This window comes from Atractosteus spatula, chromosome 14 (assembly GCF_055471065.1).
Source record: "Atractosteus spatula isolate fAtrSpa1 chromosome 14, fAtrSpa1.hap1, whole genome shotgun sequence".
In the NCBI taxonomy this organism is placed as follows: Eukaryota; Metazoa; Chordata; class Actinopteri; order Semionotiformes; family Lepisosteidae; genus Atractosteus; species Atractosteus spatula.
The window spans coordinates 26257006-26282891 of NC_142719.1; the positions used below are offsets into that span (position 1 = coordinate 26257006).

The 25886-nt window shown below is 38.1% G+C and overlaps 1 protein-coding gene across 4 annotated transcripts in view; it reads right to left on the reverse strand.

Annotated features, from left to right (window-relative positions):
* The window catches only part of fnip1 (folliculin interacting protein 1), a 34946-nt gene that overhangs the window by 7699 nt on the left and 1361 nt on the right, over positions 1-25886 (reverse strand). For 2 of the 4 annotated variants that reach the window (XR_016094148.1, XM_088932951.1), the window contains exons 2-12: positions 16089-16218; positions 14386-14523; positions 12195-12295; positions 11987-12061; positions 11563-11654; positions 10454-10537; positions 9045-9116; positions 7409-7544; positions 3036-3237; positions 2162-2247; positions 208-354 (exon numbers count right to left, since the gene is read on the reverse strand). Coding sequence is in view for 3 of the 4 variants with exons in the window: in XM_088932951.1 (XP_088789077.1) it covers positions 208-354; positions 2162-2247; positions 3036-3237; positions 7409-7544; positions 9045-9116; positions 10454-10537; positions 11563-11654; positions 11987-12061; positions 12195-12295; positions 14386-14523; positions 16089-16218 (1263 nt within the window). In the remaining variant the exon portion in view is untranslated. Of the gene's footprint in view, positions 1-207; positions 355-2161; positions 2248-3035; positions 3238-7408; positions 7545-9044; positions 9117-10453; positions 10538-11562; positions 11655-11986; positions 12062-12194; positions 12296-14385; positions 14524-16088; positions 16219-18570; positions 19078-25886 lie in introns of those variants that run through there. The other 2 variants (XM_088932952.1, XM_088932953.1) reach the window with 2 other exon arrangements.

The window sequence follows — 25886 nt, forward strand, 5'->3', positions numbered from 1 at the left end:
GTCACTTAGAATTTGTCATTGTGAACCACAGCTTGCAAACAAAAAGCATATATAAACTTCAAAAACAAAATAACAGAAGTATGTATCTTGTTTCAATGAACACAAAAGTCAGATTCAGTATGTTCGTGACAGCACTGTTTTTCCTCAGCTTCCTAAAGCACGGACACAAACACACAGACACACACACCGACACACACAGTACTCAACTGGTTCTTTGAGGCCTGCTCCATTAGAAAGGCAAACTCCCTCATAAACTGGCCACAGAGCTGTTTTTTCTCCGGAGTCCCCGACATCATTGTGAGCCACACAGGCTCTGCAATGCGTGGCATGGTGTAAAGGTTACAGATGGTTGTCCTGCAAGGAAACAACAAGGCCATTGTGTAGCCAACAAGAAGAGCACAGTTCTTAGATTTGAAAAAAGGGAGATCCTTGGTAGTAATTTATCATCTGTAAGTTCCATTGCCTTGTAAGGAATCCAGGAGTATAATCCAAATTCTATTCAGACGTGCTGTAAAAAACATGCAGACAAAGATATCTGCACTAAACTATTATATTAAATGCTAGCACAACATGCAAAGCCTGTTTATATTTTGAAGTGTTTGGTAAATTACAAATACCTTTCTTAAAGTGTAAAAAAATACTCTTAATGAGACCATACCAGGAGAATGTGCACATTGGCTACAAATATTGGGAATGTCATAACAGATAACATGCTTCTGCAAGTGCCACAAACAGCCTGTCCATGTACTGTCTACAGGTCATGTATTCCAGCATTTGCATTTTAGTCCCATCCCTTTCTCCTAGCACGATGAGCTTCAGACAGATGTTGTGTTGAGGGAAATGACATGTACGGCTGAACTCCACTTTCCACTGGTTCCTCCAGTTTTTAATACTATTGAGATGTGGAGATTTTTTGCTCCAGCCAGCCATACACTGCTTGCCTTTGCAGGCCTATGCATTTGACCGGAGGCTCATTTCTTTCTTTTAATAACTTGCACCACATGTAAACTATACTGTGCAGTGAAGGGGGATCTGAGCAATCATCAATCTCTATAGCATGAGAGAAACCTGGAACATCACTGGCAATGTGTTGTGTAGCTAGTGTAATGTCTAACCTTTCACTTAGCAGCTGTTCAGGTGAAATTCAGGTTAGCCATATGAATTTTTTTCCCCAAAGTAAAACTGTATGCTCTGTGTTCAGGCTTATTTTCAAAATACCCAGAAGTGAAAAGAAAAATAAAAGCAAACTTAGAAAAACCCTATGCCTTTTAAAAATATCTGACAAAATCAATATATATACGCAATCTCAAGGGTGTGAGGTTCTGAAGTATCATTTTATAATGCTAGGATTGTAATTATTATTCTTAAGTCATGCTTAATTTTACACTGTTTCATTAGCTATGACCTTACATCCCTAATGTCAGCTACAGCCTTCAAAAGTTATATTTAGTCATGAAGGTGAGATATTAAAAATATTTTGTTTGTCCAATGCAGACAAATTCCATCTCATGGCACTGACATATTATTTACTATTCTGGTAGCCCTGACACTGTCTGGAACAGATAGTGTTTCCTCCAAGGGAGATTGGGTTGCCTTGGCAGCAGGCCAGCAGGCATATGACTGCAGCAATGGGAATCTCTTCGCTGCAGCCATGTGAGCAATGGTGCAGAGACACAGGAACTGACACGCTCACTACTGCAGGACATCAGGGGCAAGTACTGCACAAGCTCCTTAGGAACACTAACAGTCACTAAGGGTTTTGTTTGCTTAAAACAACAACACGCACCCTCGTCTTATACAGTTTGGCGTCTTGTAATACTTTTTAAATCTCATTTCTTAACCTCTATCTAAATAAAGACAAAAAAAACACACATTGGTAGGGCCTGAATCTACAGTATCTTTATGGTTTGTCATCAGGCAGATACAGCTGTGTCATGCTGAATGCAACATGTATTATCTTAACAATTCTTGATTTAAATTCCTCAAACACTTTACAAATCCATTTCATCTGAATTTAACAGCTTTTAGAATTTTGGAACAGCTTCATATTCTAAAACAGAAGTCCAATCTTTAATATAAAACCAGTTTGTACAAATTCCAAAATAATGAGCTGAGGGATTTGCTTCTCTCCCTTCTCCAATTACACGAGAAGAAAACTCACCTAAATTCATTCAGGGCATCTACGATCCTGCTGTAAGCCAACGCTCTCTGACTGGCATCAGCTGACCGCCGACTCATTTTCATTGCCTTTTAAAAACAGGAAAGCACACTCAGAGTCTAATCGCTCCAGAGAACAGAATTCACAGATATAAAAATCAGGAAATATATTCCAAACACATAAATGACAATGTGAGCATTCATCATCTTTTTTCAGGAGTGTCAGCCTGACAGAACACAAATAGCCAATCCCCTACCACAGTCATTTCATTACATTCTGTCAATATGATGGAAGACACTGAGATTAAAACTAAAGCAGCGAGTCTGTTGCTTAAGTAATATCTCACTTAGAAGGAGAAAAACCCGTTTGGGAGAAGCATAGCATGCATTAATATTGAGATAAAAACCATCAAATATTCTCACTGTGACTGTATACTGTATCACGTAAGACCCAAAAAATCCATTAATGAAAAATCAAGAAACAATCAATTTTAAAAAAGCAATGGTATTTCTTGTTTATATTATTCTGTTTAAAATATTTGAATAGGGAGCTGCATCAGCATGCCAGAAGGGTCCTTAAGGATTAAGAACTAAGAAGGTTCCACAGCGGAACCATTGTGTTTCCTTTTAGCACCAGTCAATGCTGAAATACTTTTCTAAAGAGGAGGTCAACTTCTAATTTAGTATTAAACTAAACCATTCTCAACATGGCAAAACCAGAAATATGTTCTCCATTAGTTTTGAGACCTCTGGAAAAAGAAATGTTACATTTCTTCATGCAGAGGCAGAAAAAACAAATAATTGCCGCATGAATCATTGGTGAAATAAAAAGGGTAACAAAAGAACTTTCAGAGTAGAAAAAAATAAAATGAGGTTACCTGTTCAATTGCACTTTTTAATTTGTTCATGTGACTTTCAAAGAGTGGGAAGTGTGAAAAGAAGAAATCCTGAAACTTGTTACTCTCCTCTTCGTCTTGCGAAAGCAGGAAGATGACACCTATGGCAATCTTCTTCTTTCTCATGACTCCCAGACTGGGGCCGCTGGTCTCATCAGACATGTTAAAACTCTCCTCTACCGACCTGGAAAGACATTTTAATTACACCCCTTCAAATCCATTTCATGTAACAAAAATAATACATGTAATTTGATAACCCTGGTAAAGTTGTCAAATTATGACAACTAAATTACAAATTACAGTCCACACTATAACAACAGGCTTCTTAATTGCGTTACTGAGGTAACCGTGCAAGGTAAGACTGGGACAAAAACATGGAAGACACAGACTCACTTGATAATCAGAGATTATGAATCAGTTACTCAATGACTGTTTGCCATAAGAAAGAAACTTCATCTTACAAGGCTATTTAGAAGAGGCTATTTAGCACAACTAACCCATCCTGGCAGACGTTTCTTGTCTTGTTTTACTTAAAGAACACTGCTTGTTTGACTAAACCTTTCTGATCACAGATGTTATAACATTTTTCTAAATTTAGATGTTTGGTTTTGACCATGATTTGGCTTAGTCTGGATTGTATTTGTACAACTGAAGCAAATACTATAAACAAGTTGAACTTAGATTTAAATTATTTAGAAGGTTAAGGTAACTGAAGAAGTTCAGAAGTCAAACAACTACCTATTCTTATTAAAAATAAGTCTTGGTTTTATGCTGTATGTTTCACTGTCCCCCATCAACATGGACATGCTGTAAGACTTATCACTTCTCAAGGTTTAGTTATAATACATGCGTAACAGAACTTTTATATACAGTATAGACTTAGAATCGCCAATTATTTTCGTTTTACCCACCCAATCTGGAATAGCTATCTGTGTGTTGTGCACATCTTGGCTTGCAGCCATAATCCCAGCAACCTCACACAGGGGAGAGTGAGTAAGTGCAGGCAGGTTCCTCCAACCCGCCCACTTTCAAGCCACTCGTCTTTTAACACGCCACAGACTACACAGGCCCGTTCCAGAGGTTCAGCACCAACCGGAGGAAAGATGTGTCCCTCACTGAGAGCCCGAGGAGGTAGCAGAGGTTGTTCCGTTACTAGAACGTGACAGAGCACTGGTTGATCAATTGCTGTATCACCTGTCGTTGCTTTTTTAAATGTGTTTTTCTTTGTATGCAATGTCAAGTTTATCAAAGTTTACCTGTGGTGGCCCTCAGGGTTTTATTCCTTGTCCAATTTTGCTCTTTACAGATTTTACCTCTAGATCATTTTATTTGCAAACACTGCATTCATTTTCACTGTTAATCTGATGATACACAGTCATAGTAAATGACTGTCAAACCTAGTGACTTACTCAAGTCAGCCATACTCAAGTCAATTACTCAGTAATAGACAAGTCTTATCAAGTGGAGCTGTGAGAAGGCTACATAATGAATCTTAATATTTCTTATCACTTCTACATTTTGTTTGAGACTACTTTACTTGTGTGTAAGTGGGGCTTACATTAATAAATGTCCTCCATCTCATAATTAACCCTCCAACCATAAAAAGGTTTTCTAAGACATGTTCTACTCCAGTAGCTCCTATGCAGCTCTGTTAACAGATGAGTTAGTTGACAGATGGAACCATCTTCATACAACTAATCTTCATACTTCTGCCCCAGTTGAGACTCAATTAGTTCCACCTAAAAGCAATTCTCTTTCATTAAAAATAACATCTGTCAAACGAAATGAGATTGTCATAAAATGGAATGTAAGGCCAGAAAATTACTTGTCTATTATGACATTATAGAAGGATATGTATTGAGGGATAATGATGCTACAAGATCAGCAAGGCTGGTTTATATTTCTAAACTTACTAACAATATAAAGAGAATATAAATAACCTTCAGGTTCTTTTCCCAACGATAAGAGAATGAGCAATTCAGGCCTTTCCTCCAGTCAGTAACATGGAAACATTGAAATTTTAACTCTCTCAGTACTCAGAATTTCTCGTCCACTTCCAAAATAACACAAAGACTATTGGAGCACAGAATCTTAATGCGATTATAGTGCAAATGAAATCTTTAAATATTAAGTTGGGACCAACTCGAATAAGGTTTCTGAAGGATGTTGTTAGTTACCAAAGTAACAATATTTTACAAACAGTTCTGTGGAAAACGTTCTAGCCTTTTTATAGCTTTGGTAAAGCCATCTTGTGGAAACTAAAACCTGTCTCCTTTCAAGAGATCGAAAAACCTTTTACTAAGAATATTAGATGGCAATATGGACCCTTTATTTATACGTCATGTGATGAACAACAATTTTTGTAAGCTGCAGTCAGTTTCCCTCCATAAACTGCATAGTAAATGCTCTAGTAAGAGTAAAAAAATGATTTATCCTTTATCCAGAGCCATAAAACTACAGAACTACAAAAAGTAAGTAAAAAGTGGTAAAAGTCTCTTTGCAGAACTTAAAAGCCAAGCTTTATTACACAATACACATTCAGTTGTAGGCCTGGGCGATATGACCTCAAATCAATACCGCAATAATTTCCCACATTTACATTAATAACGATAAATTAACAATTTTTTTAAACCCTTGAAATTATATGATTACATGATATGCTGAAAGATCACAAATATGCAAAACTATTAAACTTAGTAAATGTCAGGCACAACAGTTTGAGAAAAATATTTTCTTGAGGGCACAACGTATCTCTTGTCAAGGGCTTGAACGAGTCTTTTGAAACCACTATGCTCCACTGTAGCTATGGGGACCATGTCCTTCGCTATGTAGTATGCAATGGCGTTAGTTGTCTCATTACATCTGCGTAAATCTTTTGCATATTGAGCGGCATTAGAAAATGTCTGTGTTAGACACAGCTGTTTGGGGGAATCACTTCGGCCATGAGTGAGCTTGTCAGTCTCTCTCTTTTTTTTGTCCATGCACTCTTTGTATTCTACTCGTGTTACTTTTGGGCGCAGAAAGGGTTTTCCGACAGAGTTTACATCTGACTTCTCTTTGTTCAGTATCCGGTTTGCTGAAGCCAAAATATGACCAAATGATCGACACTGCATCTGTTTTAGATACCAGCTCGTCTTCATTTGTACTTGAGTCATCCCTGCCTGACTGGGGTTCAGCATAAGCGCTCATGTTGTCTCATGCCCGGCACGCTTCTTTGTGTTTTGAATGAAGAGCGGAGGTTGGACGAGGCAGAAGCATGTGACTGGATATGATAACTGGGTGTTGTAGTTTTTTTAAGGGGAGCGCTCATGAAAACACACAGTTGGGAAAGCTTACTGACATAAGCAAACTAAGGTCGGTGAGAGATTCTTAACGTCGGTATCGATAAATTTTCTATATATCGCCCAGCCCTATTCAGCTGTACAAAATTCAGCTCCAAGACTTATGTTCTTATGTGCTCTTTGTTCTAGTAAGCACATTAACTACTACTCCTTAGCTTGCAGTTAGATATTACACTGACAATAACATCCTACTGTTTACAGTTAAAGTACTTAAACAGAATAGCACCAAAGAACTTAATCAGAGTTGTCTACCTATCTACTCTATCAACAAAATCAAGTTGTCTCAGTATTGACTGAGGTGAACACATAGTGGTTGTATTCCTCATGATCGTCACCCTCACTGTATTCCCAGGTCGAGGACAAAGAGGAGATAAGCTGCTTTTTGTGTTCAGGCTAAATGATAGTGGAATTCACTGCCCAATCATCAGGTTTGCTCAATCAAGTTTGGTCATAGACATCTTTAAAATTAAGGCTTAAGACCTTTTTTAGATGTTTTTGATGAACTATTTTTTTTATTAGTGCTGTTATTAACATTGAGTGTATTTTTCTTTTCCTCTACCATTTACATTTGTAACTACTTCTGAACATTGTAATGAACGAGTTAATGTAATGCAGGCTACAGGTAAGTCTATCGGCAGTGCAGTTAGTGGCTGAATTTTCAAGAAGCCGCCCACCTTACTTCTGCTTCTCCTGAATATCTATTTCTCTATTCCTCTACATCATTTCCATTACATCCAACTAACACAGATACCCAAAGGCACATTTCTTCTATGTCTGTACATTTGAAAATCCAAATGAATGATGATAACAATCTACAGTATTTCTGATACAATTTCTAAATCAATGATAAAATAGTATACTTAACTATAATCTTTTTTTTTATACAAAACGGGCAATTATTGTCACAAAATCAAATACTACAAAAAAGAAGCTAGTAGTAATAATCTTCTGCAGTGTTAAAAAGTTTGAGATATTTAAAAGAATGCTAAAAAAACTTTTTTTTTTAATTCATACCATCGTGGGAATACACCATTCTCCAAGCTGGTAGTCTGACTGCGAAGCCACCGCCTCTGGTAGCTACTGGCACAGCTGCTGGTGAGGGAGGAGCCCGGAGAAGGGAAGGGAGTAACGAGCAGGCTGCTCAGAGAGGCTGCGTTCAGAAGAAGAGGAAGGTCAGGAGCGCATCGCTACAGAAAGACACCCATCCACACAGCACAGCATCAAGCCTGCACTCGCTTCCCTTGGTGGTCTCTGCATACTGCTCATGTAGTTTAAAAGGAACAGGTGAAGGTTCAATCCATGCTGAAAGGTAAAGAAAGGAAACCAAAAACTACGTTTCAGCTGTGGAGCCTTCTTCAGGTGTGTCACCTTTCAGGATGGAATGAACCTTTTCCTGTTCCTTTGCAGCCTATGCATGCTGCTACAGCTCCCCACTCGAGCATCTTCACGTAATTATATTTGTGTGTTTAAAAATTTAAATGTAGAACTGCTAAATATCGCTCCCCATGTTTTTAAATGTGCACATTTGGAAATAGTAATCGATTCAGCTTTGCTTCTGTGGCCCTTGCACTAGTGAACAGGTGATGATCCCACATGCTATCTTCCATAACACGCACTTCTAAGAACCACCAGTCATTGTTTTACCGCAGGAGTGACGCAGTACCCACAGCAGAGCCAGCATCACTTTGAGGAGTTAAGAACATGCAGATAAGAACAAGGCTCACCCATCTGTACAACACAACTTGGAGAATCGGTCATAGTCAGCTAGCAAAATAGCCCAGACCCTATATGCATATCTAACTTTATGGCTTAACTTACATCTGTACTGAAAACAAAACATCTTGAATATAAAATTTAATCTCAAGGCAAGTGGCATGAAAACGTCTCAAGTGTTTTCCCCACAGTTAATGAATAATAAAGATACAGTGAGACTTTGCATGTTAACTTGTTGAGTGGTTCAGGGAAAGCAATGGGGATTGAATGAGAGCTGCATTTATAAATATCCATGCAGTTTCACGTTTCTAAATTTAAATATCTGTACACACACTATAAAGAACGTGAGATTCCCCACATGCCCACAATGCCGCTAGATTATTTTCCATTCTCTGATCTAGTCAAGGGTTTTTGGAGCTTTGGCAAGATTCAGTACCAGTACTATATAACAGCATACCAACAGACATAACCATTCGGCTGTCTGGTATGGCTCAGTAAAATATCGTGCTCTCTTAGAATTCCTCTTCTAAGGAATTTCAGATATTGCAAAGATTGATTTGGGGAATTTTCTAATCATAATGGCTCTGATTTGACCCTTGATGTAGTTGTAAGGATAGAAAAGAAAACAGTGAACAATTACATTGTTACCATGTTTTCTGCTTCTGAATGAAAAATGAACTTGCTGAATTATTACTTTACAAACAAAGCAAAACTTAAGACAGTTCCAAAATGAGAATCAAAACAATCAGCTAATAATATAAAAAAACGTGAATAGCACTCTATTACTCTGTTTAATCTAACTTTGACAATTTTGATTTTGATTTTGACAATTTTGATGAATTTTGATTATACGCGAAAAAAAGGATGAAACTAAGAAAAAAACTGCATCTTCAAAAACAAGTTACAGTACGTCTTGAGTCCAAGTTAATGTTATTACCTGATCTGGCAATTCCACTGTCTCTCTCATCATTTTGTCCTCTTCCAGGCATGTCCATGGGGTTACTGTGGCCTTTTGGAGAATAATTGAATTTTGCTTAAGAAACTTTAATAAACTATTTCAGAAAAAGTACATATCCAACTGCAAATGTGATACGAATGTCCCATCACCAACAGCTGTTGATGTCCCAAGTTAAAATAAGCACATTTATTTCCAATAGTTTCCAACACAAACAGCTTATGAAAAGTTTTTTCTAACATGTGCAATGAATATACTGTAGTGTGGATGTATACATGTTTATCAGAATCCATAAGGAAAGACAATTGTACATGCTTATGTTCAACTCAACAACTAAGGAAGCATACACAGAAGGTGTTTATAAAATGAGAAACATCAACCACAATGTGCAAACAGAGATCCAGAATGCCAAATAATAACAAGGTATTTACACAGGAATTATCAAATTGAAAAAAATGAAACAAACTTAAATCTGATTTGAAAATTAAATGGATATAAATAGGAACAGGCAATTTAAGCAAGGATTCATAAAACGCATGCATTTTTCCCTCCAAATACTGATTAACAAAGACAGCCGGTGAGCATTCCATTTAAATCACAAGGTTAAAAATTACACATAGCATTGCTAAACTTAGTCACTTTTTAAAAAAGTGTATTTTTTATTTTCTTTCAAAAAACATATTTATGTTTCCCCATGCACTTCTGGGTCAACTGACAAAACCATTATGTTGGGGTTTATTCAGGTGACATTCTTATGATATTTAATCTTTCTGCAGTATTTCCATGAATTCCTGAAAATCGCCCACGCCAGTTAGTTTTCGGAATAAGAAAAAAAACTAAACTAAGGTCTAGGTCAGGAGATCAGAAATTCACACACTGCCTCCTCTTTTCCCTGTTGGGTGTTAAATACTACTCATGTCAATACAGACAGAATGTCTACCACTGCAGTACATATACTGCCTTGCCATTGTTACAGATCTGCTCAAGAGACACTTCTTTGACCAAGATTAAAATATTTACTTGTCCTGTGTGTGACCCTTCAACATTATTGTTGATATAAGAGCCTGCTAAGAAAGGCTTTTCAGCCATCTGATGATGTGATTTATCATCACGTCAACACAGGCTTTCACTGAAAATATCTGAACTGTGCTCTCTGACTTGTGTCTTCCTGACATAATTACATAGTTGCATGCCGCCACCACACCGAGTGAGTTCTGTAAAGCTATTTTTAACAATGCCACCACCAGTGCCACACTAAAAAAAACAAAAAAAAACATAGTGATTTCAGGGTTATACAGAGAGACAGACCACAGGAGTAGTGGCTGTAGATGGCAGGGACGTGAATGGGACAAAGATAGACATGCATGCACTGCACACAGCACACTGCAAACCTGAAAAGAAAGAGGCACTCTTGATCAAACGAAGAGGGCCCTGCTCAGAGAAGGCCCGTCGGGGGCTGCAGAGTTGCGAAAAACCTAGACAGCAAAACGTAAAACAGACGTGAACTGGGTTAGTGAAGCAGAGAAACAAGTCTGCACTGAACATTGAACTTACACCCCAGCATAAAGGATACAAACAAAAAAAATGGAGGCTCTTAAGCTGTCAAGACAACATATGCCATCCATCATCCATATGAAGAATTCAGCTGAAGTACCCCTTTAAGAAAATATATATATATATTTTTAAAATGACTTTATGGTGCTAATATTTGACCATACAAACATAAATGATTACTAATTGAGGATTTAAAATTAAAATTTTAGCTAAAGATTAAAAATGAAATATATTTTCTTAGGGGGTAAAACTCAAGCAGAAACAGACATCAAAACAAAGGGTCGGATTTACTAAGGTTTTGATCTGGGGGTTGAGCTGTGATACATTTAAGAACAAGGCTTTTTATATAAGTTGCATTATATATGAAACAAATAACTTAGTAAATCCAACTCAAAGTGTTTTGAACAGCCTTATGATGGATGTTAGAACAATTACATAAACAGTACAGGTACACACAAACAGAAAACATTTGTGTTTGTACACAGAGCATACAGTATGTGCAACAAAGAGACAAACCAATAAAGGTCTTTCAGGGAACTTCAACCTGAAGGCACAGGTTATATGAATGTAAAGTGGTATGTTCTCACAATCTGTGCAAGAATGGAAAAAAATAAGCTATATAACTGTGCTACACAACAGGTGATATGAAACTGAAATGCCACACTTAAATTCATCGAGATCCCTAAGATCTCAGCCACATGAAGGTTTAGAAAGAAAGAATAGCAACTATAAATTTATGATTAAAAAATTAATCCGATAAAATTCTGAAAGAGTACACTGAAGTTCCATCAGAAACTTCATAAGGTTCTTGTACGACTATTTAAGCTGAACATATTATGAAAAATATATGTTTTGATTACAATAAGGAAATGAGTGAATGAGCAAGCATGAATGAATGGCTGCTTAGCTGTCAATCCAAAGTTGCCAATTCTAAATGTCAAGTTACCTATGTTGCCCAGTAGCCCGTTCACCACAGTGTTCTGATCTGGTTTTAGAGCATTCGAATCTTGATTGATGAACTCAAGACTGTCTTGCAATCTGTAACACAGAGCCAAATTAGTGTCAGGTATCCAAGAGTAACCTTCAGTGTCCGACAATAGTAAACATTTGCTTACTTTAATTACAGAAAGAATACATGGTCTCATATTCAAACTTTAGTACGGAAAAATATATTTTTTTACATTTTTTTTATATTTTACATTTTTCTTTTATCTATGTATTGTAATCATAGACTAGTCATAATGTATACTGATAAGTTAGACAAAAAAGTTCAGAAGCACTAGATCTTGTACTCCAAGGAGATATGTACTTAATTCAATGGTAGAGTAACTGTGGATGTTAGAATGAAAGATGAAAGGGAAAGGACTCACGTGTTAAGGCTGCCATATACACTGCTACCAGTTCGAGCTGTAAACACTTTGCTGAGCATCAGCTGAGGCGGGGAACTGCAGACCAGAGAAGCACAGCAGAATAAATTTAATTTTGGCTGCTCAAAGAACAGTCATCTGTCACTGCAGCTTCACTACCTGCACTTCATTCTTTTATTTATAAATTAGAGGCGTTTCAGAGGAAACTCACCGTATCTGGTGGATTTTCAGAGTGGACCCTTTGTAGCTCATTGCAACAGATCCAAACATCATTTCTCCCAGCATGTTAGCATCTGATGAACAACGGGGCACCTAATTGAAAATCACAGAGAGACATGATTCAGTCCACCAAGAAAATTCAGAAAGACAGATGCAAAAGACCTTTACATATGCCTAAGTCAATACAGAAGGATTAAATAACTACATCAAATCAGAATTTTATTTTGCCCTCATCCCAGACTGCTGCTGAGAAACAGAACTAATTTTTATAGTACAGTACTTTCAGGTTTAACATAAATGTAGACAAAATTACGAAACGTGGATAAATGCAAAGAAGAACTGTTTAAAACTACTATGTAAAATAAGATAAAATGTGTATACATCACAAGCTTGAGAAATTATGCTCATTTACCATACAACCTTCCATATCTGTAAGAGAACAAACCTTTCTACACCTTGTCTGCCTTCACCTGCTGCTCGAGTGTGCCTGTGGCCTGTGTTCACCTGGTGTCTCACACGTGTCTATGGCCAGCCTTCACCTGCTGCTCGAGTGCGTCTGTGGCCTGTGATCACCTGGTGTCTCACACGTGTCTATGGCCAGCCTTCACCTGCTGTTCGAGTGTGTCTGTGGCCTGTGTTCACCTGGTGTCTCACACGTGTCTATGGCCAGCCTTCACCTGCTGCTCGAGTGCATCTGTGGCCTGTGTTCATCTGGTGTCTCACACGTGTCTATGGCCAGCCTTCAACCTGCTGCTGGAATGTGTCTGTGGCCTGTGTTCACCTGGTGTCTAATACGTGTCTATGGCCAGCCTTCACCTGCTGCTCGAGTGTGTCTGTGGCCTGTGGCCTGTGTTCATCTGGTGTCTCATACGTGTCTATGGCCAGCCTTCACCTGCTGCTCGAGTGTGTCTGTGGCCTGTGATCACCTGGTGTCTTATACGTGTCTATGGCCAGCCTTCACCTGCTGCTCGAGTGTGTCTGTGGCCTGTGTTCATCTGGTGTCTCACACGTGTCTATGGCCAGCCTTCAACCTGCTGCTGGAGTGTGTCTGTGGCCTGTGTTCACCTGGTGTCTCATACGTGTCTATGGCCAGCCTTCACCTGCTGCTCGAGTGTGTCTGTGGCCTGTGATCACCTGGTGTCTCATACGTGTCTATGGCCAGCCTTCACCTGCTGCTCGAGTGGGCCTGTGGCCTGTGGCCTGTGTTCATCTGGTGTCTCATACGTGTCTATGGCCAGCCTTCACCTGCTGCTCGAGTGTGTCTGTGGCCTGTGATCACCTCGTGTCTTATACGTGTCTATGGCCAGCCTTCACCTGCTGCTCGAGTGTGTCTGTGGCCTGTGTTCACCTGGTGTCTCATACGTGTCTATGGCCAGCCTTCACCTGCTGCTGGAGTGTGTCTGTGGCCTGTGATCACCTGGTGTCTTATACGTGTCTATCGCCAGCCTTCACCTGCTGCTCGAGTGTGTCTGTGGCCTGTGTTCACCTGGTGTCTCACACGTGTCTATGGCCAGCCTTCACCTGCTGCTCGAGTGTGTCTGTGGCCTGTGATCACCTGGTGTCTCACACGTGTCTATGGCCAGCCTTCACCTGCTGCTCGAGTGGGCCTGTGGCCTGTGGCCTGTGTTCATCTGGTGTCTCATACGTGTCTATGGCCAGCCTTCACCTGCTGCTCGAGTGTGTCTGTGGCCTGTGATCACCTGGTGTCTTATACGTGTCTATGGCCAGCCTTCACCTGCTGTTCGAGTGTGTCTGTGGCCTGTGATCACCTGGTGTCTTATACGTGTCTATCGCCAGCCTTCACCTGCTGCTTGAGTGTGTCTGTGGCCTGTGTTCACCTGGTGTCTCACACGTGTCTATGGCCAGCCTTCACCTGCTGCTGGAGTGTGTCTGTGGCCTGTGTTCACCTGGTGTCTCACACGTGTCTATGGCCAGCCTTCACCTGCTGTTCGAGTGTGTCTGTGGCCTGTGTTCACCTGGTGTCTCACACGTGTCTATGGCCAGCCTTCACCTGCTGCTGGAGTGTGTCTGTGGCCTGTGATCACCTGGTGTCTCATACGTGTCTATGGCCAGCCTTCACCTGCTGCTCAAGTGTGTCTGTGGCCTGTGATCACCTGGTGTCTCACACGTGTCTATGGCCAGCCTTCACCTGCTGCTCGAGTGTGTCTGTGCCCTGAGCTCACCTGGTATCTGGGAGCCTGTTCCTTCGGCTCAGAGGCCAAAGATGAGGAGGAGCTGTCCAGGGAGCTCGAACTGCCTCCTGCTGGTCTCAGCTGGCAGCACTTCCCAAACATCTTCACCTGGGCATCACTGCACAACTTCTGCATGACGGGTCACACAAAGACAGTTAGAGATTTGATTACCCACCAGGAAACTGTTTCACTCATAGAAGGGAATTTCAAGTGATGTTCCTAGCTTAGATTTGATTGATTTCTCGACTTCCATTTGTGATAATTATATGTTTATATTCTGCCAGTAATCAGCAATATTTTTTTTATTTTCCCACATCTGTCAACTTAAAATTATTAAGGAATAACGAGTATTTGCTAAAAGTTTTCAACTTCTGCTTTTGTATGCTCACCAATGAAATAAGTTTGCATATTTCTTTGCTCTGACACACAAGAACACAAAAGTGTTAAAGGCTTGTGAAAATTCATATATTTTGTGGCATGGAAATTAATAACTTTACTGTCTTTTACTTTCAGGTAAAGCATTTTTAGTGTCCTTAGTAATAGCATAGAAGAGAATTGGCACAAGTTCTCTCACCAAGCTAATTTAAAAAATAAAAAATAAGAATTTAGCTCAAGGAAAGTGTCAAACAAATTGTCTTGTAGGCATTGCAGTACATTAATCTGCAATGAAAGCATAAATCTGGCTAGTGCTTAACAACTGTAAGTAAATGGAAACTTAAAACAGGTCTTGTTAAAACCCGCAGTGCACACTTTGGATTTTCACACCAATGCATAGTGGAGCAAGGGAGATATTTACATGTTGATGTGGAATTCGTGCAATTCCTTGCCTTGCTAATGGCTCACATCAAACAAATGTCTTGTCATGCCCTCACAGAGTACACAACAGTTGGAACATGTGAATGGTAATCATATGACTTCCCTTGGAACTCGTGAGCTGGAATTGCTCTCTCTCCCTCTCGCTTGCGGTCTCTCTGCATCTCTCTCTCACTCACACACACAGGACAAATAACGTCTCAAGCCAAAGACTGTCATGTGATAAAAGCCACACTAAATCCACTGTTCTTAGTGCTTCCACTTCAGACCTGCAGATTAGGCTGACAAACTTCAACTATAATAGTCTCTATCTTATCTGTTGTTTATATCTATCCTTTAAGAAAATACATTGGCTGAAGTAGAAGATGGTCTTGTTTATATTCACAACATTTATATGTTCAGAGAAAAGATAACAGAAGCAACAGAATAAATTATTGAAAGCACATTCAAATAATTCTTATTGTAGTTTGCAATTTGGTTACAATTGTAATCATTTAAAGAAACCCAATCCTTAGAGAAACGTTTCAAATTTATATTTAAAATATTTGTATAATGATAATGAAGGCAGTACTGAACAAAACAAGCTATGCACAGGATACTAATAATTTTGCTCAGCAATCTGTGAAAATCCAATGATAACTAAGGAAAATATGTGAGGACACATCACATTCACACAGTAACTGTTACATGAATTTAAAGAATGCTATAGAAGTCAGCAGCAAGCATTTCTATAAATATTGGAGATTAAATCAGACAAAGTTCAGACCTTTACAGAAGCAGAAGTTAAAAAGCAGCCCTGTGACTATACTCGTTTACCAGCAACACCCAACAGAACCCTACTTTCTGCATTTACTTTTTCCTTCAAAACGTTCACTTCTCACCGAAACTGGCGTCTCTTCTGTGTTTTTCTTCTTTGTGTTGGAGTCAAACAGGACATTCCTCCCTCGTCTCTCGCAGTCTTGATACACTATCAGTCTGATCTGGCCTGGCTCCAGCTCAGGAGATGGCCAGCTAAAGAATAAAGAAATGCAGTGATTCTGCTGTTGAAAACAAAGGTGTCATCTATATGTGGAAGAAACACCACAAGCGTGATTTTTTATGTAAGAATTTTATGTACTCTTAAATACTAAACCAAAAATCCAGAAAGAATCACAGAAGTGAAGACCACACTTCAATCAGTCACACATTTTTATAAGCTCAAGACAGCGTAATATAAAATGGCACTGAATATTGCAGTCTATGTTTATCTCCTGTCTGGCATATACAGTAGCAAAAGGCATCCTAGACTATACTATCAAAATGCCTTTTCTCTGTCCATCCAAAAAACACTGTTTCCTACTTTATTATGTAGGAAAATATACAGTAACTTGAACCCAAGGGAAATAATTATGAGTATCTATGGACCTGAGGAATATTCAAAATTTCCTTATATAATACCCTAATAATAATAATAATAATAGTTTTAAAAGCATGTTTCTGTAGCACTTTACAGGAAAAAGTAAAAAGTTAAAACACTTAAACCCATAAAAACAAAGTGATTAAACAGTTGTTCCAAGGAAGAGTGACAGCTCTTATTAGTTTAAGGGTGATGACAAGAGATAGGGTAAGATCCAAAGTTATTTTGGGCTATAGTCATTGTACATCCGAAATGTGGTTTACGCAATAACGATCATCATACACAAATGGTGCTACTGAACCATAAACTTTATAGCTGTTTTGACACAATGCAGAGGAGGACAGCATATTCTTTCCAGTGATATCTCTGCAGTAAAAGTTTATATTTAACTTGGTGAAAGATCACTTAATATAACTCTTAAATTAAACAAATTATTTGCACTTGAAATCACTTACATAAACTAAAACCCCATATAAATAACACAGAATATTGTTGGTCACTGATGAAAGGAATGTTTCTGATATTTATACCCTTTTGTTAATAAGCTACCACACCAAACTTCTTCTCTGTTAACAGAAAAATGTTATTCTCTTCAAACAAAGTGTGAAATAAATAATGAGAAGCAGTTACAAACACATTGTATTGTTGTAATTTCAAATGTTTTCCAAAGACAACATCAGCTCCACTCTGAGTGTAAATTTAAATGGTTTTATCCACAGTATAAACCATATCAAGGCCTTAGGGACTGCAACATTCCTGCAGGGTGCCAATACAAGTGTTGTTCCAAGGACCAGGGATGTACGTCAACTTTCTACTCTTGCAGTGCATTTAAAAACAAAAGCACCACATAAGCAGTACACCTTTTTATTCTGGCATAACCAGTGCTTGCCTTGAAGATCTGATTTGAGCCCTTACCTGCTTCTGAAGACCTGTAAAGGAAAAGAATCCATTTTGTACCCCAGGCTACACTTTAGAGTCACTTAGGCATTCTGGGACTCCTATGCACAGTACAGTTGTTGGCAACACTTAAATCAAACTGTGGAGGATTGAGTGCTCTTAACTGTATGTGTCGACCAGTGAGAGAAACAGCAGGTGTGCTGTTTGGCAGGGAGGATGGGATTAAAGCACTGCCAAAAAATTGAGTAAGAAATGACAGGTGAGAAGCAATGCTGATGTTAATTACCCCCAAGGAATACAAGAGTGTTTCTAAAGCAGTGAGTGAACAGTCTGAAGAGGCATGCTGCAGTAAAGTATCTCGACACTTAACAAGTGTATTATTTTCAGAAGCCTGACTGTGTCGTCCCAGCCAACTGCAATTACAGACAATTTTCATGCCCTTTTAAAACATCAGTTCTTCCTTCCAATCTATCGACACTATCGTCCTCTGGGGCACTAACCAGAAGCTGGTTCAAAATTCTACAAAACAAATGCACTTAAGTGTATTACAATTCTGTAGTAGATACTGAATCATGGCAAACTCATAAAACTTCTCTCCTTTCCAACTGCCCACATACTGCACAGTTACTTAAATATTAAGTTACAATACATTATAGACTACATTTAGGCACGACCCCTTTTATATTTGTAAGGAAAACAGAACGTATACTGTTATTATATATACTACATACTGCAACAAAACATTTAAAGTGTGAAATATCTACATATATAGAACATGTGCCATACATATACTGAGATGCATTAAAATTCAATAAATTAGTATTAGAACAGTATTTGTTGCATTTTTTACAAATATAAAACTACAGTAGGTCATACGTAAATACACTGGATATATGATGTATTCACTAACATAATTCATATAGACAGTAATAAATTACAGCATAAATAAATTATGCCACTTCCTCTCATATTGTACTACACATGTAACATCATTTAAACAATTAGCCATCTGCATAAATTAACATTAAAAAATAATTTAAGCAACAACTCTGCTTAAATTGAGCAGGTACCTGGGCATCTTTGTTCATCTGACAGCCTTTTCCCCAATCTCCCAAGCCCCTCTACTCACACTCTCTCCAGTACTAAGAATAGCTCTGAACTAAATTCATCCAAAAACATGAGACTGTCAGGTGACATCCCAGGAACGCTGGACACAGCTCAGACAAAGGAATTTCCATGCTCCTGTGCAGATAGTGCTGTATCCAGTTGAAAAAGAACAACTGACAGAGAGGTCTACAGGAACGAAGCCTTGAAGTCCGCAGCTACAGTAGCAAATGTGTCTTCCTCATCGCTGCCATCCATACAAAACATCTTGTACCCTCTCTCGCAACAGACAGAAGGTAGGAGGAATGAGGCTACAGTATATTGTGGACAAATAAATTGGCCACTGCCTTGGTTTTCCTGTCACAATGTTAGTATTTTTCCAGTGAAAAATTCCTGGTCATGAACCATCTCCTCCTGGCTAATTCTGATGTGAAAACTAAGCCCTGCTGAGGCATTCAGTGCCAGAATAGTCTGATCACTGTTTCTTCTCAGCGAAAGCTGATACTTGTTCACCCCTCCTGACCACAGCAGCCCCCCTAGCAACTGCGTCTTTGGCACACGGCTCCCCTTGCTCTCAGCATGTCAAGCGTAAGTCCAGACACATTTGGTGCCAGCAGAGTGACAGAAATCTCCCCTCTCTGAATTGAAAATAAATGCATCAATAAATCAGTACATAAAAAATACAAATGACTGGAAAATTCTTTGAAGCTTATGGGCCACCTGCAGTCAGCTTTGCTGTTGAGCAAAATCAGATGAGCAAAAAGAAACACACACCATTACTACCATGTGACAGGCAACAGTCACTTCCTCAGAGGACTGTCTTGAAACTCACCCACTATTCTGCAGTGCACAGGCCTACTCCCTTTCCAAACCTACTTACGTTGACTAATCTCAGCCTTCAGCTTAAAAGCCACAATGGAATATATTAAATCTTTGTTACAGTAAAGGCTGTTGGCCAGAGAAATGTCTACCTTCTTGCCTGCAGTATATGTCGGAGGGAATTTCAGTGCTAACATTTAAAATGACACACTGCTTCATTTTTATATAGGCCTTTCTCCCGCAAACATTGTAATAGATCACTGGATAATACAACAATGGTTCCAAAATCTATTTGGAGACTGGACAGCTTATTGAGCAGTGCCCAGATTTAATGAAGTATGATACAGTTCAACTCCTCAATCCAAATGGAGGACTTGTGAACAAATTATGAACAAAAAAATAAGAACATTTATCATGGATCATGGACAGTGACAAAACCTTGCCTCTAAAGTCAACATCAAAGTACACCATTTTATTTTTCCAGTCACCTTACATATCAAATATTTACTTAGGCCCTGCAGGACAGGGGGTGGCATGGTGGCACATTGGTAAGCATTGCTACCTCGCTACACTGCAGTCCTGGGTTCAATTCCGAACCTTGGGTGCTATCAGTGTGTAGTTTGTACTGTATGTTCTCCTCGCGTTTTCAAGCGCTCTGTTTTCTTCCCACAGTTCAAATATGTACTGGTAGGTTAAATGGTTTCTGGAAAAATTGGCTGTGGTAGGAGAGTGTGCGTGTCTGTGCCCTGCAATGGACTGGCATCCCGTCCAGGGTGTACCCTGCATTGTGCCCACTGTTTGCCAAGGTCACTCTCCTGAGACCCGGATCTGAATGTAGCAGTTAGAAAATGGATGAATGAAAACATATCCTGAAAATCCATCTCAAAAGCAAATACAAATTGCAACAGGTGCCATTTAAGGATGTTTTTCCAGAGACATCAGAGACATGTGTCTGGTTTAAGTCAGAAACATACTGTAGTTCCAGGCTATGACTCTTGCATTCCACTATCAGGTGATGTCTTTAAAAAAAAGGGCGAATCCAAGCATCGTCCCATTATTTTGCAGAGGAATGGGTCAATAACATCATATTTAGAATCATGATCAAAAATGTAAAATACACATTACATTTCAATGTAGCCATTTTATTAAAAGTAATACAGCATCTCCCAAACAGCAGAATAAAAAAACATCATCTAGGTGATGTAAAGCAAGGAGGAACACAAATAGGTGTATATATCCAAATCCATGTTGTGTGAGAGGCATGGATTCCCTGAAGTAGCTCCTGAGACACAAAAGATCTACTGTATGTACCTCTACACTCCAATCACACAAATTGCAGAAACCTGAATGTTTTTCAGTTTTTCACTGCATAGACAGGCAAAGTTCATAACCTTCAAAGGAACACTGTACCTCGCAATACATTATAATCCTTGGCATGCAGAAATGTAATGCATTCGGAATGACTCTAAAACCTAACCAGAGCAAACGATTAACAGGACTGAAAAACAAAACTGACTTGAAGACTTGACCCTAGTTAGTAAATGAGATACACTCATGCTGTAGGTCAGAAAGAACTTATCATAATCTCAATAATACCATTTTCTTGTTACAGGCACAATCTCAAAGTTGTGTGAGTGTAAGCACTAAAGCACAACTTGAAACAATGATATAAAGCAAATGTAAAGCAAATTCTTCATGAATACTCCAATCCAGGTTCAAAGAATACCTTAGCTCGAAACACTTACACATATCCTGGGACTCAGGCTACAGAAGAAAGTAAATGTACGTGCTATACTGCACATCAAGCTGTTCTGCTAAATAATCACTTTAAAGCATGTGTTTGTTTTCAATCTTTGTATCATGTGGCCAGCAAGAAAGTTATGCAAGGTAAATGAACCTTGAAGGTTTTTTTTCTTTTCCTGAAATAACAGTATACAGTTACCATGTGTTGCAATGTTTCTTGAGCAGGTGATCCACTCCCTCTAGCCAGTTTACATACTTCACCTAAATCCAATTCCCACAGGTAATCTGAGCAACATAGGATTCAACGTTGCGTGCAAGTTACTATTCAACTTAACAAGACACAGGAGCACTAGTGAATCAAGGAACACAGTCTGCCTCTCTAACAGAGCGAGTGCTAGTGGGAGTTTGTAATCACAATTCTTAAAAACTACAGAGGAATATAACATATGTATCATATAAAGTCTTTCTGAAGTACAATTTGATATTTTACCACATTTATTATTGGTTTTTTTTAGTTAAAAGTGATTCTGCAGTTTGGTTTCCAGGGCAAAAAAAAATAAAAAAAGAAACTTATTAGTCTTTAGTTAATTGCCTAAGGCAGCAGAAATAACACTGCTTCTATTTAAAGGCTCCATTTTTTAAAATGGCCTTTATAGAATGTATTTATTTTGTAAAAACCTGTCAAACCTAACACTGTCCGTTTAGATGTCATGAACAGGCTGTGCATTTGAATAAGTTAATTAAAAAAGAATAAATAAGTAGATACCATTAATCACTGGATTCAGACCCAGACCAAGAGACCCCTACATAACCACTCTGCTTCACTTTCAAACCACGTACAATTACAAGCTACGCCTGGCTTTGCATCCAATGTGATCCTGCTAAAGTTCATTTAAGGATATTCCTAAATTAGGGTTGTGTATAAGCATGGATAAATTCCAGAATCACTGATAGCAACAGGTCATTTTCAGAGATGCCTGCCCATGTAAGAAGTAGTCTGGCAAACATACCACCATTATTATACACTTTAAATTGCTGTACTTTAACAGACATAAAAATTATTACAGCATAAAAAAGATAGATGCTGTTATATTTTTTTCTTTAAAAGACAAAAATTACTAGAGAACATGAGCACTATTATTTATTAATTATTATGATTATTTTTAGAAAACTGGAACAATACATGCAATTATCCTTCATACAGAGTATGAAGCTGAGTAATAAGCATATGCATGCTCCTAATATACTATATCAAGTCATATTATTTAAGAATGTAATGAATTCCAAGACTTGAACTGTTTGAAAACATAGTAAACAAATTTGATTGGATCATTTTTTTTTTAAATTAAATTTCTGAGGCACATAAAAGATAAAAATGATTAAATGCCTCAAAATCAACAGGATATCAAAAAGTATCAACAGCAACAGTATAAAATATAAAGCTTTCACATTGCATTGGACAGTATTCGGTGCGAAAAGCTTATACACAAGAAAAAAATAAGGAAAATGCAGAAAAATCATGTTTTTAGGTCAAGTGTATCATGATTCCACAGTTCCGAGAAGTCTCGAAGCTATTCAAAATAGCTCAAACTGGAACATGATGACAAGCTGACTTAATGGTAACCATTAGTCTGATGAGCTACATCGCAGTCACACCACTGCTACAGAAATGAATCCAAAGAAATACACTTATGGTAGGCTATATAATATATTTTTAAAGTCATACTCTCCTTTATCAAAATTATTCAGATTATTCGTAAGGTTAGCAATAAGAGAAGCCTCTTATAATCTCTTTTCTACATTGTTTTGTAGAACAAAGAAAAGCTCAAAATTACAAAACAAAATCAAAAACGGTCCTTTCCCTGATTTCAGGTACTATATATTTTATCACGATATGAAAGGCAATAAAGACAAGACAAATAACTATTCTTTCAGTGTACTTTACTAAATCGACATGTAAATGAGAATCAATTATTAGTAAGGCAAAGGAAAGGGCATTTTCTGATACTGGCATTCAAACTTGCAAAATAAACACAAGAGTGCACCACAACAGACACTCAGCCGAAACAAATTTAAAAAGGCTCCACTGACAGCTCTCACCGAGATGGACTTATACCAGATTTTGTTTGCATTGTATTAAGATTTAAGGGTGGAGTTTCTGATGCTATGAATGGGCTAATTTCCAGGGAGGCATTCAAAAGTGCTGGTAGCCCTGTGTACTCACACCTTCCCCAACTTTACAGAGCCTTTTGCAATGGTTTGGGAAACACAGCACTCAGCTGGATGGGAATAATTTGTGACCTGGGTTATCATGGGTATAAATACATAACATGCGTGTTTTGGTTTAAATTCAGTAGGTCAGCCAATTGTTTGACCTCCCTGGTATTCATGAGGACAACCCTTTCATCACTGTGCGCTCTGAAAGCTTAAGAGGATAAAATATGAGTAATCTATTCAAAAAATAAACTTCTGTTTAAAAAAATTTCACTTTTTTATTAGGGTAGTTGCTTAACAGACTATAGAGCTACAGACTATCATTTGACACAAATGTTTATTGTTAATGTCTGTAAAATTATTTATATTATACTCAAATTAAACCAAACGACTTTGTCTTCAATCGCAAATTACACATTTGGCTTCTAGCTCCGACTCTCCTGAAAATCCGGGGCCTTCATAAAGTTGATTTTCCCCAAAGAAACAACATGCAGCTGTATCAGTGATAATCTAGGGTGGGGTATTAATAATTATTCACTTTGCTACAGTGACATTTATGTACTCATGGTCTCTTAAGAAACTTAAGTTCATTGCAGAACTCCCTTTCTTGTGAATTAATGTTCACATGCAGAACTTCCTGTGAGAAAAAAAAACTGAAAGACTAATATGGAGACCAGACCGCCCTTATTACAGGAATTGAAGTGAGTCACATATTAGGATGCGCTTATTTTAGCTAAAAAAATCATAGAGCTGATTCTAACAGAAAAATGAAGAAAGAAAGGATTTTTATTTCAAATTTAAGGGACTGCCCCTTCTGACAACATACCATTCACAAGCTGTGAGACTAAGGTTTTTAAGTTTCACTACTGTTACAAATCCCTAACAGCCAACACCATTTTTTCAAATCCTTTAGCTTTGTAAAAAATGTGAAAAACCAACCCCCTACTTAAAAGTTAAAATTATTTTTTACATGCGCCATGAAGCGGAAGCAATCCAGATTTCTTACAGAATCTCAGATAATATAGAATTAAGATACAGAAACAACAACAGTTTTAAACACTTACCTGATCATTTATGTTTGACTGAATGAAACTTTAGTCTTAGGAATAAAAAATTAGGTCAAGCCCAAAGGTCAGGAATGGATTCTAACCCAGACTGAGTGACATACATTAATGCAGGTAAAGCATTTTTATAGCTATAATTTATAGCATTTTTACCTATAATTGACTGCAGCAGAAAGGTGAAGTGTATTTATACAGGGCCCATTCCATGTGCATGTGATTAGCACACACAGCATGCTGGCACATAGTTCAGTTTATATTATGCAAGACTTTAGTTAAGTGTCCACCATCAGTGACAAAAAATAGGAGCCAAAATCAATGAAACCCCCTCCTTTAAAAGAGAAAACTTTCTGGAGTTTACTCTTTCCCCAGATGTGACCTCATCCTACTACACAACTAGATTACACAATCACAAAGTTCATTAGTCACTTTTGTTCTGATCAGATTCTAACACTCATTAAAAAAGCATCACCCACAAAAGAAATGTGGAATGTGCAAGGCCACAGAGATGTGTTGCAGTTGTGCATTACGGACTCATTTTACAGACCCTAATTTGTGAAAATCCTGGACTCGCTAGCCAAATTAACATTAGGTAGTCCAGGATTAGTGATAATTAAGGTATGTGAAACCACTGGGAACTCAATGATGTCATAAATACATCAGAAGAGGTATTGAATGAATGCAGTTGTGATTCCAATCCTGTTTTTTTAAAAGAAGTAAAAATGCTGCATATTTTTCTGTATGGTTAGGCGTAAGGCATCTTTAATATGAAATTTGCTAATTCACGCTTTCACGTTCAATTGCACAGACTTCTAGAGAATATGTGAGAGGATTCCAATTAAAGATGATCAATTCTCTAGGAATGTCCCTATTAAAATGCCTAGAAAAAGAGTATATCAAATCTCAGCTCAATTTATTAAGCCTCCCTTTCATTAAAAAAGGATAAAACAAACATCCTACTTCACTTGACGATATCAAAACAAACCTAAAAATAATATTTAATTTCACACAAAAAAACACAAATACTGATGAATGCAGAGGTATGGCCCAAAGACTTGGATAAAACAAAAAACCTCAACACAAGCAAGTTTTATTTTTTAGAAAGCTAACAGGGACAGATTATGATCCTTCTTCATTAAACAGACAGAGACACTACTGTGGCACATTCTAGAACCCCATGACAAATCTGAGAATCTATTTTCTTCTTAATAAAATTTGAACAAAAGAGCATTCCAGCAAGATAAAAATATCAACTATGAATAGTGAAGAAAATTCTATGGGATCATTCAATGAAAAACTGGATAAGAACCTCAGATCAATAAGATACCAGTAACCACATGAACACAACTGGACCTAATATTACTACTCTCAGTGCATCTCTTCTACAATTATTAATATAACCAGTATATTGTCCTACAAAACGGGACTAGAAAAAATGCATTCTC